This window comes from Wallemia ichthyophaga (genome assembly GCF_000400465.1).
Source record: "Wallemia ichthyophaga EXF-994 unplaced genomic scaffold scaffold10, whole genome shotgun sequence".
Taxonomy (NCBI): Eukaryota; Fungi; Basidiomycota; class Wallemiomycetes; order Wallemiales; family Wallemiaceae; genus Wallemia; species Wallemia ichthyophaga.
The window spans coordinates 418340-430569 of NW_008806283.1; the positions used below are offsets into that span (position 1 = coordinate 418340).

A 12230-nucleotide genomic window follows, 5' to 3' on the forward strand; every position below is an offset into this window, starting at 1 on the left:
TATCTTTGCATTTGTCGCGTGTTGACATTGGCTGTACTGTACGCCCACGCCTCTCTCGCTCCACTCACACTCTCACGCCTCGCGCGCCTCTGTCGGAGATGCAGTGATGCAACAGCAAAACAAAATCAGCGAAAGAATACAAGCGCTGGAGCAGTCGACGCAGTTGTCGCAGTATGCATCAGTGCGCCAGCGGACAGCGCAGTCGCGACAGAATGCATACACAGCGCAGGCCATAGACAGCAGACTGTCCGTCAAGGGACGTGCAGCGCGCTTCTCGCAATTCGACACAGGCAAGCCATTGGAACCTGTGAGGCAGAACAGTGTAAGTGGAGGTGGACAGATTATTGGCAATAGGATACCCAGAGTCAGTGTCGGTGAGGGTGGTGCGGGGGTTGCAGGTGGTGTAGGTGGTGCGCAATTAGGTGTGCAGGCTCACAGGAGCATCAGCGCGGGACCAGCTGGAGCTAGTGTCAATAACCCCGGCGATCACACCTCTACACACTCTCCAACCGCCTCACAGCGCAGGAGGTCAGAGGATATCGCTGTATTGAGTGGCTCGCGCCTTTCAATAATGTCCGATCAGAGCTCTCAGTCGATGCCAACGTGGCAGAGTCCTGCTAAGGTGCTTGGCGCCGAGGAGCAGCGCGAAAGAGAGACAGACAGAGTGGAGACAATAGGGATGGATAAGGTGGATGAAGCGGCAGGATTAGCCAAAATAGATACAAAAACCAGCAATCAAAATCAAAATCAAAGTCGCAATCACAGCTGCAGACGCAAACCACTGCCATCATTCGTTGTGCGTGAGAGAGAAGAGCATTTTGATAAGGAAGCGACATTCCCCAACGAAACAGACAACGGGTGGAACTATATAGCGACAAATAAATCAAAACAGTCCGACTCAGATGCCAAGGCACACGCCCAAAAAGAAACAGAATTAGCGCAAGCAGAAGACTTCGGTCCATCGATACCACTGGAAGAACGCTTCAACTTTATATCCCTCACTGAACCACCTGCGATATCAAAGCTTGAGCCTAAGTTGATTGGTAATCACAGCAATGACAACAGCTATGACAAGATAATACCCAATAAAAGACCGCATAACACAAGTGCAGCCGGTGATTGGAGATCACCGCATAAAGCAAGATTGTCGACTTCAGCAGACTCAATCGCCGGCTCAACTAAATCCACTTTCAAGAGCTCAATGGGCAGGATATTTAAAGGAAGGATGTTTAGGAGAAGAAAGACGCTCGAGGGCGTGCAGATAAATACATCGCAAAGTGATATCCCACCACTGCCTACGAGCTTCAGTCAGACTTTGCCGGCAGTGAGGAGCATTGAGCCAATGAAGATCGACCTACCTACAGCCGAGGATATTGATCAGCGCGAGGAGAATGGGAAGAGGGAGGAGAGGCGGAGCCGCGAGAGAAAGGAGGAGATGGTTAGGAATAGGATGGTGCAGGAGGAGCGCTTGCGCAAGATAAAGGAAGCTGAGCAGCGGCGTAAGCAGGAGAAAGTGAGACATGAGAAGATAAAAGAAGATGAGACCAAACAAGAGAAGAGAAATCGAGAAAAGGAAATAGCGATTGAGGATGCTGATTGGGCAACTGCTGTGATCAGGGAGTATGGAGAGTGAGATTAGTGGGGGTGTTTAGGAGGGAGGGCGTTTAGTGTTGGTCTAGCAAGACAATAGGCGATCGTAGGGAACATAACTTTTTTTTTAACCTTGGAAAGACAGGAAAACCTTCATTCTTTTACACTTATCAACATATTTGCGTTATCCTCATTCACTCATTATACCACAACGCATATACTCAAAGAATTCATATTACATTTACATTGATACGAAATTTAGTCATACAAATGTGTTTACCGTGTATGTCTTACTAACAGCGACTACCCCACTACGCGCTAGTAGCATTGTTGAAGAGTAGAAGGTTTGGAGAGCCCTGCTCGACGTCGGTAAGCAAGCCTCTGCCAGCCAATTCGAGGAGAGACTGCTTCAGGAAGGCTGGAGAGATGGGTTCTGGGGTTGGTGGCAGTGGAGCGCTTGGCTTTGGCTTGAACCAGTCCAACCAGCCAGGGAGAAGACCGCCAATTGTGTCGAGCACGGTCTTGATTCCTGTGTCGTACATCTCCTGTGAAACTGAATTTGCGAAAGACTTATGTGCTGCGTTCGCATGGAGTGAGAGGAGATAGGCCAAAGCGCCCGCCGTGTGTGGGGAGGCCATAGACGTGCCTGAGATGGTGTTGATCGAGTTAGGACCGCTGTTCCATACCGACAGAATGTTTAAACCAGGTGCGAATATGTCAACGCACTTGCCAACGTTAGAGAAATACGCACGCTCATCCCAAAGAGTTGAAGCACCGACAGTGACAGCTTTCTGAGAAGCGGCTGGTGAGTATTCACAGGCATCCCTATTATCGTTGCCGGCAGCGACGGCGAAAGCCAAGCCCGATTCGACTGCCTTGTCAACAGCTCTGTCGAGAGCAGGCGACTTGCCACCACCGAGAGACATGTTGGCGACGGAGCCCTTGTGTGAAGTGGAGCCAGTCTGGCGGAGCTCTTCGGCCGCAGCGTCAGCCTTGCTCTTGGCGTCTTGGGCAGCCCAGAGGACACCGGCGACGACGTCCGACATGGTGCCTGAACCAGCTGAGCCGAGAACCTTAACGGCGTAGAGCTGTGCTTTCTTAGCAACTCCGTACTTGCGTGAGCCTATTGTGCCGGCGCAGTGAGAGCCGTGACCATTACCATCCTCGTCGACATCGCCCATAGGCATCGTCTTGCCCCAGTGTGCACGCCCTTCGAACTCAACGTGAGCCGTGTTGATACCTGTGTCGACTATGTACACATTCACGCCCTCTCCGCCATGTGGGTCGTAGACGTACTTGTTGAAAGTGGAGAGCGAGAGTGGGTTGTGGTGGGATATGCGCGCAAGCCCCCAAGGAGCTCCTTTTTGAGTTGCGGGAGAGTCTGCGTCGAAAGTCTCTGCCAGATCACTCACTTCATCTAATCCCTGATAGATATCCTGTGTGTGCGCAATCGAGTCACGCTCAATGTGATCAATTTCAGGGTTTGCGCGGAGGAGGTGGACAGCGTCTTCGTCAACGTCATGGAGCGAGTAGCCGTTGAAGATGCTGTCACCCGCGTGGTCGAGGTTGTAGATATGTCCGAAGCGCCCGGCGCCGGAGCGTTTGGATAGCGAGTGGGCGAGCGTGGTGAGATGAGAGCTGGCTTTGCGAAAGTTAGATGGGCTGTGGGTTCTTTATTTACCCACTCTCAACGCCGTCCTTTAAAACGACAATGTACGAGTTGTGGACGCGTGGGTCAGTCACACCGTCGATATGAGCCTGTCCATAGATCGGTGCCAATTCCTGGGTGAATATCGGCGTGGCCAGCGTGGATGCTGCGAGCGTGAGTAATGCTAGTGTTTTCTTGATCATGGTCGTTATTCTGAGGGAGACACACGCAATTGATAAATCCGGCTGATAAGCGCGATAAAACTAAAAAATCTAGTGACGTCACAAGGTACATATATTAAATTCGTATGTTTACTGGATTTATTGCGTGTATTGTGCATTAGGTGTACTAGCCCTCTTTCAAATAACTCCCCTTGATGCTCGCCACACTTTCAAAGTCGTACATCCGCCGGTATCTATTGCGGCTGTTGCGCGTGCCCCGACTGCTACCTTCCATCTCCCCTACTGCCAGTCTCTCTTGCTCGTCGTCGCACGCCACCAGTTGGCGGATATACGGCGCATAGTCGACGGCGAGGACTGCTGAGGGCATGATTGGTGCAAAAGCCCCCAACATGTCAAGGCGCATATCCAGCAGTATGTCCTGCTGTGCGTGATGAGCGGGTGTGTTGTTTGGAGAAATCATAAAGCCATCTTGTGCCTTGTTGACAGTATCCAGAATATACTCCCCAATGTCCCCCTCACACGTAAACTCAGCCAGTGTCGTCTGATCCGCTTTTGTAATTCTACCCAGTGTCTCATGTCCTATTATCTCATTCGGCGTCTCTGATTCGAGGAGCTGCGGGGGAGGCAGTGTGTGAGAGGGTGTCGCGCGTAACCGTATGCATACAACTCACCTCCATCGATCGCCACAGTGGTTGTGCGACGTGTGCATCGACGAATGACAGTGCTTCGAGCGAGTTGAGGAGCGAGTTGAGAGAGGGGAGTTGTTTATTAGAGGGAGTGTTTGTGTGTGATTGAAGTTGTGATTGCGAAGATTCATATGTTTTTATTTCTTCGTCCGAGCAATTTTCTTCTGTTCCCTGTTTGCTCTGCACATGCAGCTGCATCAAAGCCTGTCTCAGATCACACCCATCGTCAAAGTGTTTGCCGTACAAGCCGCCAGCGGAATCGACCAGCCAGCTCTTGTCGTCCTCGATGACCTGTGGGGGAGGGTCTAAGCTAGTGAGTTGTGTGTGTGATGTTTGCATCGTGTATGCGCTTTCCTTTTTTGCCCCTCCACACTCCACCATATACCTCCTCACGACATCGTGTGGAGGACGCTTGAATTCGAGGGTGGTCTGCAAGATGACTGAGGTAGAGGGTATAACGGAGGCATCGTTGCACGTAAGCACGACGGGGCGCTTGGAATACTGTGCGAGTGCCTGAACAGCTCCCCAGAAACCCTTATCCTCCTCAAAAATCACGTCTACCTCTTCGAGGAAAATGACTGATTGTTTGTGGGGGTTTGGGTGGTGTTGAGAGTGCTTTGGAGTGTTTCGCTTATGTTGTTTCACGTTACTCCCACCAATTATGTGATTCTCGCCTACCGCCCCCACCAAATCTAGTACTTCCTTCCCGCTCCGCCGCTGGCCGGGGAACACCTCAAAGACATCCCAGCCGAGCGCGTGTGCCGCCGCATAAACCGCCGCTGTCTTACCGCTACCAGGCGCACCCTGCAAGAGTATGCAATTACTTTCGATGGAATCTGGGTGGTGTGTGCGTGGCAGTGTGGGTAAATAGCTGGGCTGTGATGGTGGTTCAACGCGAGCATCGAAATCAAAATCAAAATCGAACATATCGTCCACTATCCAATTATCCTCATTATCTTTCTTGCCCTTACGTCCACGCATACGCAGCTCTTGCCCCGCTCGCACATCCTCCCAGCGCGGAGAACCGAGTGCGAGATTCGCCATCCATGCAGAGAGGTAGGTGGCGAGTGTGCCGTTGTGCAGCACTTGTGAAGGGTGTTTCGGAGCGAGTGTGCGAGTTATGAGTGAGTGCTGTGCCTGCTCTGTCTTCTGAGACTTTTTTATATTATGTACCTTGTCGCGGATGCTATGATCGGACTTGTAGCTCGTGTAGCCACTCAACGAAGCTAATTTGAACATCCCTGTAGATGAACATGCCTGCTCAGCCACTTTAACACCCTCTTCGCGCCTCTTAAATGGCGCTTCACCGATATGGACATAAATCGCGCGATCGCCGTCTGGTTGAACGTGCGATTCAGAGATGGAGGGTATTCTAGCGTTAAGCTGCTGGATGGGCTTGGCGGTTGCTTTTTCGGAGCTCTTCTGCGAGTAATTGGAGGTAAAGAGGGGATGCAGTGGCCGCGTCGATGGCTGCGTTGGCTGCATCTGTTGTTTCTTAATATCCGGCTCATCTTCATCGCCGTCAATATCAATAACGCTATTCTTCCGCTTCTTTGTGGCGTCGTGGATAGTGCCATCTCTGTTCATTTTGGTCTGCTCGCCGCGCTGGTGCTTGATGGGCCTGCCTCTCTTCTTGGGAGGAGCAGCGGCTGTGGTATTGGCAGTGGTACTAGCTGTATTCTGCGGCTGTCTCCGGAATAGCGCGTAGAAATCGCCGGACATGGACGTCTGTTCTCTTGAACACCAACGGCCAACACCAATGACAGACACAGAAATGAGAGATGATCTTAAGAATATTCAGCTGGACAATGGTGATAATAACGATATCGATGAATCTCTCTATTCGAGGCAGCTCTTTGTACTCGGCGTAGACGCAATGAAAGCCATGAGCCAGTCAGACGTGCTCATCGTTGGTTTGCGTGGATTAGGCGTCGAGATTGCAAAGAACATTTGCCTGGCCGGTGTCAAGAGCGTCACCATCTACGATCCACACCCAGTCACGCTTGCTGACCTCTCCTCGCAATTCTATTTCGATGACGCTGACATTGGGAAGCCACGCGACCAAGTGGCCCTCGGGAAGCTTGCTGAGCTTAATCAGTATGTCCCTGTGAAACTCCTCCAGGCAGCTGACTCCACGCAATCCCTCAACACATCACTTCTTAGGCCATTCAAAGTCGTGGTCCTCACAGACACTCCCCTCTCACAGCAACTCCACTACAATGATTATTGCCACCAGCACAATATCGGCTTCATCGCCGCTGACACCCGCGGTCTCTTCGGCAGCGTCTTCAACGATTTCGGCAGTGCTTTCAAGTGCATTGACCCTACAGGCGAGCCAGCCATCACTGGGATGGTTGCGCAGATTGAAAATGACAACGAAGGTATGGTTACCTGTCTCGACGATACCAGACACGGCCTTGAAGATGGCGATTACGTCACCTTCTCTGAAATCAAGGGCATGGACCAACTTAACCAGAGTGAGCCTAGGAAGGTCTCTGTTAAGGGCCCTTACACTTTCACCATCGGTGATACCTCCAGTTACGACGCGTACACGTCTGGCGGTGTTTTCACCCAGGTTAAGCAGCCCAAGATTTTCTCCTTCAAGTCACTTAGAGAGTCGCTCAAGCAGCCAGAGGTGCTCCTCGACCTTGCCAAGTTTGACCGTCCTCCCACTCTTCACGCCGGCTTCCAAGCCCTCTCCGCCTTCAGCGAACAGCATGGCCATCTGCCCCGTCCACGCAATGGCGAGGATGCACATAAACTTTTGGAGATGGCGAAGAAGCTCACCACTGAGGAAGTAGACGATAAAGTGCTCAGTGAGCTCTCCTACCAAGCACGCGGTGACTTTGCCCCTGTAAACGCCGTCATTGGTGGTTTCACCGCGCAGGAGGTTCTCAAAGGATGCTCAGGTAAATTCAGCCCGCTTTTTCAACACCTCTACTTTGACTCGCTTGAGTCTCTTCCTGACCAGCTCCCATCTGAGGAAGACGTGCAGCCCCTCGGCTCCCGCTATGACGCCCAGATTGCTATCTTTGGTAAAGCGTTCCACGACAAGATTGCAAACGCGCGCCAGTTTCTCGTCGGGTCGGGCGCTATTGGGTGTGAGATGCTCAAGAACTGGTCCATGATGGGCCTAGGCAGTGGCAAAGATGGCAAGATTCACGTAACTGATCTCGACACTATCGAGAAGAGCAATCTGAATAGGCAGTTCCTCTTCCGCGCCAAAGACCTCGGCAAGTTTAAGGCAGAGGTGGCTGCGGAGGCCGTTGCAGATATGAATAAGGACCTGCGCGGTAAAATCACCAGCTACCAGGAGCGCGTGAGTCCAGAGACGGAGGAGTTGTATGGTGAAGACTTTTTCAACTCGCTCACCGGCGTGACGAATGCACTGGATAATGTAGCTGCTAGGCAGTACGTGGATAGAAGGTGTGTGTTTTACAAAAAGCCTCTTTTAGAGTCGGGTACGCTCGGCACAAAGGCAAACACACAGGTCGTATATCCCGACCTCACTGAGTCCTACTCCTCCTCACAGGACCCACCGGAGAAGGAGATTCCATCGTGCACCGTGAAAAACTTCCCTAATGCCATCGAGCACACGATACAATGGGCTCGTGAGAACTTTGATGCGCTGTTCGTCAAGCCACCCACCAATGTGAACATGTATCTCTCTCAGCCGGGCTACATTGAGACGACGTTGCGTTCTGGAGGGCAGCAGCGTCCTCAGCTGGAGGAGATCCTGGATGCCCTGACAGCGTCTCGTCCAATCAGCTTTGACGAGTGCATAGTTTGGGCTCGATACAAGTTCGAGGAGCACTACAACCACTCCATCCAGCAGCTACTCCACTCACTCCCGCGCGATGCGACTACGTCCTCCGGAGCGCTTTTCTGGTCGGGACCTAAGCGCGCGCCGGAAGCGCTCGCGTTTGACGCCACTAACCCGCTTCACATGGCGTACATAGTGGCCGCTGCGAATCTGCACGCCTTCAACTACGGCTTGCGCGGAGATGTGGCAGAGGAGCGCTACCGGGCTGTAGCTGAGGAAACGGCCGTCGCGCCATTCGCACCCCGGAGTGGTGTGAAGGTGCAGACGAACGAGAATGAGCCGGCGCCCGCGCAGGAGGAGGACGATGAAGTGGTGGTAAAGCAACTCGAGGAAAAGCTGCCGGCTCCCTCCTCCCTCGCTGGCTTCCGCCTTACGCCCGTTGAGTTCGAGAAGGACGACGATTCGAACCACCACATCGACTTTATTAATGCAGCATCTAATCTCCGCGCGGCTAACTACGGCATCACTCCCGCAGAGCGTCTCAGGACTAAGCAGATTGCAGGCAAGATCATCCCAGCTATCGCAACGACGACGTCCGTGGCAGTCGGGTTGGTTTGTTTGGAGCTGTGCAAGGTCATCGACGGGAAGAAGGTGGGTGTTAGTGGCCGAGGAATGAGACGCTTTACTGACGCACACTTTAGGACCTCGAGAAATACAACAACGGCTTCGTCAACCTTGCACTCCCCTTCTTTGGGTTCTCAGACCCAATCGCCGCGCCGAAGCTTAAGTACGGCAACGTCGAGTGGACGCTGTGGGACCGCTTTGAGGTCAGTGGTAACCCTACACTGCAGGAATTCATGGATTATTTCCAGAACCAACACAAACTCGAAGTGAACATGGTCAGCCAGGGCACTAGTATGCTCTACTCTTTCTTCCTCCCTCCTAAGAAGCAGCAAGAGAGGAAGGCGCTGCGCTTCAGTGATCTCGTAGAGAATGTAAGCAAGAAGCCAGTCCCTGCTTGGCAGAAGAGCCTGCTCGTCGAGGTCATGGTCACCGACGAGCAAGAGGAGGACCAGGACGTGCCCTTTGTCGTGGTGCATTTGTAGATGGCATAAAATGATAAAATAATAAATGATACAATGATTCGATCTTTCTGATAAGTGTGTGTGTGGAGTTTGGTGTATTAGTCTGCCAATTAGAATCCTGATACACCTGCCGATGCAGATGAACACATGAACAAGTGTCAAATTACCTCCACATGCTTGGCCACCGGTAGCTTTTGAAGGCACGTCGCATGTGAGAGTACATTGGCTCGCTATAGTGGGCTATCCAGTAACATAGTAACTTTACTCCTATAAAGGCTCTCATTTGACTCACTCACCGCGAAATAAATCTACCGACGTCATTAAGTTAAGTCGTAGTATAGATGAAATATGAAGTTTAGAACAATATCTTAAAGCTTAGCCTTCTCTTACAAGTTCACGTTCCCCCTCTGACGTAACTCTGAATTGGCATGAAGACACTGCCGAAATAGGAAATAACTTATAAAGAGATCGTGTAGACTTTCTAAAGTGATGCAAAATGCACGCTAATACTTCTCGTTGCTACTGTTTCCTCCCGCAAATCTGCTCGGCAGCTACGAAAACTTTTCAATTCGACTTAAAAAAGGCTGCGAGCGCTCCACGGGTGTTTATAATGCAAACGCGCGCCTTCCTTCCACCCGTTCATCACGCTCGCTTCAGATCACAAAACGATCTCCGTCGCACGTTGTTCAATCAATCACTCCGCAAACCACATCTTTCAGCTAAAACTACCAACACCACTCGTTCAAACCAAAAACACATATGGACGCCTACCAAGAGAAGGGCGCGCTTGCCACCTATGAGCAGGACGAACGTGCAAAGCAGCGCAGATGGGCACCCACGTGTGAGTGAAAACGTGCGCCAGCCACTCAGCTGACTTGGCAGCAGTCCCTGAGTTGAAGCTGTTGCTTATAGCTAGCACTGGATTCTTCATTGATGCGTTAGTAGCACGATACACAACGGAACATTACTATAACATTCACTTAGGTACGATCTCTTCATTATCAACTTGGTCTTCCCTATGTTGAGCCAGATCGCTTTTGGCAGGCCAAGCTCTTCCCCTTCAGAAATTTCTTTGTCTGGTGGTACTGCCAAAGCTGCGGCCAATATTGGTTGCGTTGTTGGTCAGCTGGGTTTTGGGGCTGCAGGAGACATATTTGGTAGAAAGGCTGTCTACGGTAAAGAAATGATGATTGTGATTGTATCGACAATCCTTCTCATTAGGTGCGTTCCCTCTCTTTCCTTATTCAATCTAACACCCTCTCAGCCCCCCTTCTGTCGGCGAGCACGGCTTTAGCGGTGTTGATCTCTTTACTTGGATAACAGTTTTCAGGGTAACCATGGGTATCGGTATCGGCGGTGATTATCCAATGTCAGCCTCTGTTGTTAGTGACAGGGCTAATTTGAGAAGGCGTGGTACTTTGCTCGCCTTTATTTTCGCTGCTCAAGGTTGGGGTCAATTTGGCGCCTCGATAGTAACTCTCATCGTCCTTGCTTGCTTCCAAACTGGCATTCAAGAACATGGAAATGTTGGTCAATTCAACGCATGCTTTAGGATATGCTTTGGTGTCATTTTGGTCCCAGCTTTCATTACACTCTGGCATCGTCTTAGACTTCCTGAATCGACCAAGTTCAATGCAGTCAATGCGATGAGAGAAGACAAGGACGACAAGATTCTCAACGCTGATGATCCAAAAGCAGCCTTACAAGCTCAGACTGCCCAGAATGTTCACCCAGAGGCTATCGAATCTCAAAAAAATGACTCAAACAACTCAAATAACTCGACTCATTCAAATGAAAAAGATATCGAAGTGGCACCAGAGCAACCACAGCAAACGCAGTCGGAAGAGGTTGATCCTGATGCAGGCAAACCCACCAAGCACGTCTGGTACGAGAAGTTGGGTGCGTTCAATGAATTTAAGGAGTATTACAGTGAATGGAGACACGCTAAGCTCCTTCTCGGTACAACTTCAACGTGGTTTTTAATGGACATTATCTTCTATGGTATCAACTTGAATCAATCTGTCGTTATCGATGCTGTTGGATTGGTTGATGAAAATTCTGGTTCATTCCAGTATATTTGGGACAACACCACAGCAAATTTAATTATCTGTGCCGCAGGTTTCCTTCCTGGTGAGCACAATCGCTTATTTTTTACTATCGCTAACCTATCGCTAACCTGTTCAACAGGTTACTACGTTGCCATGGTCACGGTCGAGTACATCGGTCGCAAGTGGATGCAATTTTTTGGATTTTTGCTCGAAGGGCTCTTTCTTGCTATTCTTGCAGGTGCCTTTGATTATCTCAGGGAGCACACTGCGTCATTCTTTGCATGTTTCGCGTTGCTGCAATTTTTCTTCAACTTTGGTGCAAATACGACATGCTTCATTATGCCCGCCGAGGTATTCCCAACACGTGTAAAAGGATTCAGTCACGGTATTTCCGCTGCTTGTGGTAAGGTTGGCGCCATTATAGCTGCCCTAGGCTTCGGAGAAGCATCCAAGCACATCGGAACAGACAACACACTGTGGATTTTCTTCGGTATTGCTATCGTTGGCGCTGCTTTCACCCTTCTCCTTCCAGAGACGATGGGCCGTGATGCTGATATCATCGATATGGAGGAGCGTCGTGAAGCACACGCAAAAAAGATGCAGGATAATTAACCCTTCAAAAATATTTTATTAAGCGGATCTTCCGGAAATTTCATTTGCACACGATTTTAACCATGTAATAATATAGAGGATGTTGGAATTTTTACTCAGTGAAAAGTATGTGATAAAACTCTTTTTTGATTAAGGAGGTACAATAAGTCCATGAAGGGCGATGAGCGACTAGGGGGTCTAACGCGTTCCCAAAGGTATCATGGAATGTGTTTGTTTGATTTTATTGGTAGAGAGGTTTGTTATTTAAGTTCGTGAAAATATATCCGTCATACTGATCCAAATTGCACTCAATGACATCGCAAGTGATTCAGTATATGGATATTCCTACTACGACAAACGCTACGATTTAACCAACTAATTTGCCTTGACATAACATATTAAGCCATCAAAAGATTTTGTAGGTAGATAAAACGAGAAATCTCCAGACAACTTCGGTGAGACACGTTAGCTATACACCTCACTCATAACAGGAAAAATGCCGTTATTGAAGCTGAAGACGAAAAAAAGACTGATATATCTGATAATAACGTAGATAAACCTGTTAGTGCTAACATACCTATCAACACGTCTAATGATCTCTACAGGAATTCGACGCAAACTGTTAAGGTTTGGGCTT

At 50.0% G+C, this 12230-nt stretch overlaps 5 protein-coding genes across 5 annotated transcripts; 3 read left to right on the plus strand and 2 right to left on the minus strand.

Annotated features, from left to right (window-relative positions):
- Positions 1-106: 106 nt before the first annotated feature.
- Positions 107-1633, plus strand: J056_000637 (uncharacterized protein; the record flags this gene model as incomplete). The annotated part of the gene is made up of 1 exon (XM_009270265.1): positions 107-1633. One exon carries the CDS (start codon positions 107-109, stop codon positions 1631-1633), a length of 1527 nt encoding a protein of 508 aa, XP_009268540.1.
- Positions 1634-1901: 268 nt separating this feature from the next.
- J056_000638 (Subtilisin-like protease) lies at positions 1902-3441 on the minus strand (the record flags this gene model as incomplete). Its single annotated transcript, XM_009270266.1, has 2 exons — positions 1902-3232; positions 3276-3441. 2 exons carry the CDS (start codon positions 3439-3441, stop codon positions 1902-1904), a joined length of 1497 nt encoding a protein of 498 aa, XP_009268541.1.
- A 145-nt stretch (positions 3442-3586) lies between these two features.
- Positions 3587-5828, minus strand: J056_000639 (Telomere length regulation protein elg1; the record flags this gene model as incomplete). Its single annotated transcript, XM_009270267.1, has 2 exons — positions 3587-4033; positions 4092-5828. 2 exons carry the CDS (start codon positions 5826-5828, stop codon positions 3587-3589), a joined length of 2184 nt encoding a protein of 727 aa, XP_009268542.1.
- A 37-nt stretch (positions 5829-5865) lies between these two features.
- On the plus strand, positions 5866-8975 carry J056_000640 (Ubiquitin-activating enzyme E1 1; the record flags this gene model as incomplete). The annotated part of the gene is made up of 2 exons (XM_009270268.1): positions 5866-8520; positions 8571-8975. The coding sequence occupies 2 exons, from the start codon at positions 5866-5868 to the stop codon at positions 8973-8975; spliced, it is 3060 nt and encodes a 1019-aa protein (XP_009268543.1).
- A 738-nt stretch (positions 8976-9713) lies between these two features.
- Positions 9714-11614, plus strand: J056_000641 (putative metabolite transporter C2H8.02; the record flags this gene model as incomplete). Its single annotated transcript, XM_009270269.1, has 5 exons — positions 9714-9795; positions 9840-9891; positions 9939-10175; positions 10219-11084; positions 11142-11614. The coding sequence occupies 5 exons, from the start codon at positions 9714-9716 to the stop codon at positions 11612-11614; spliced, it is 1710 nt and encodes a 569-aa protein (XP_009268544.1).
- Between the last annotated feature and the right edge of the window lie 616 nt (positions 11615-12230).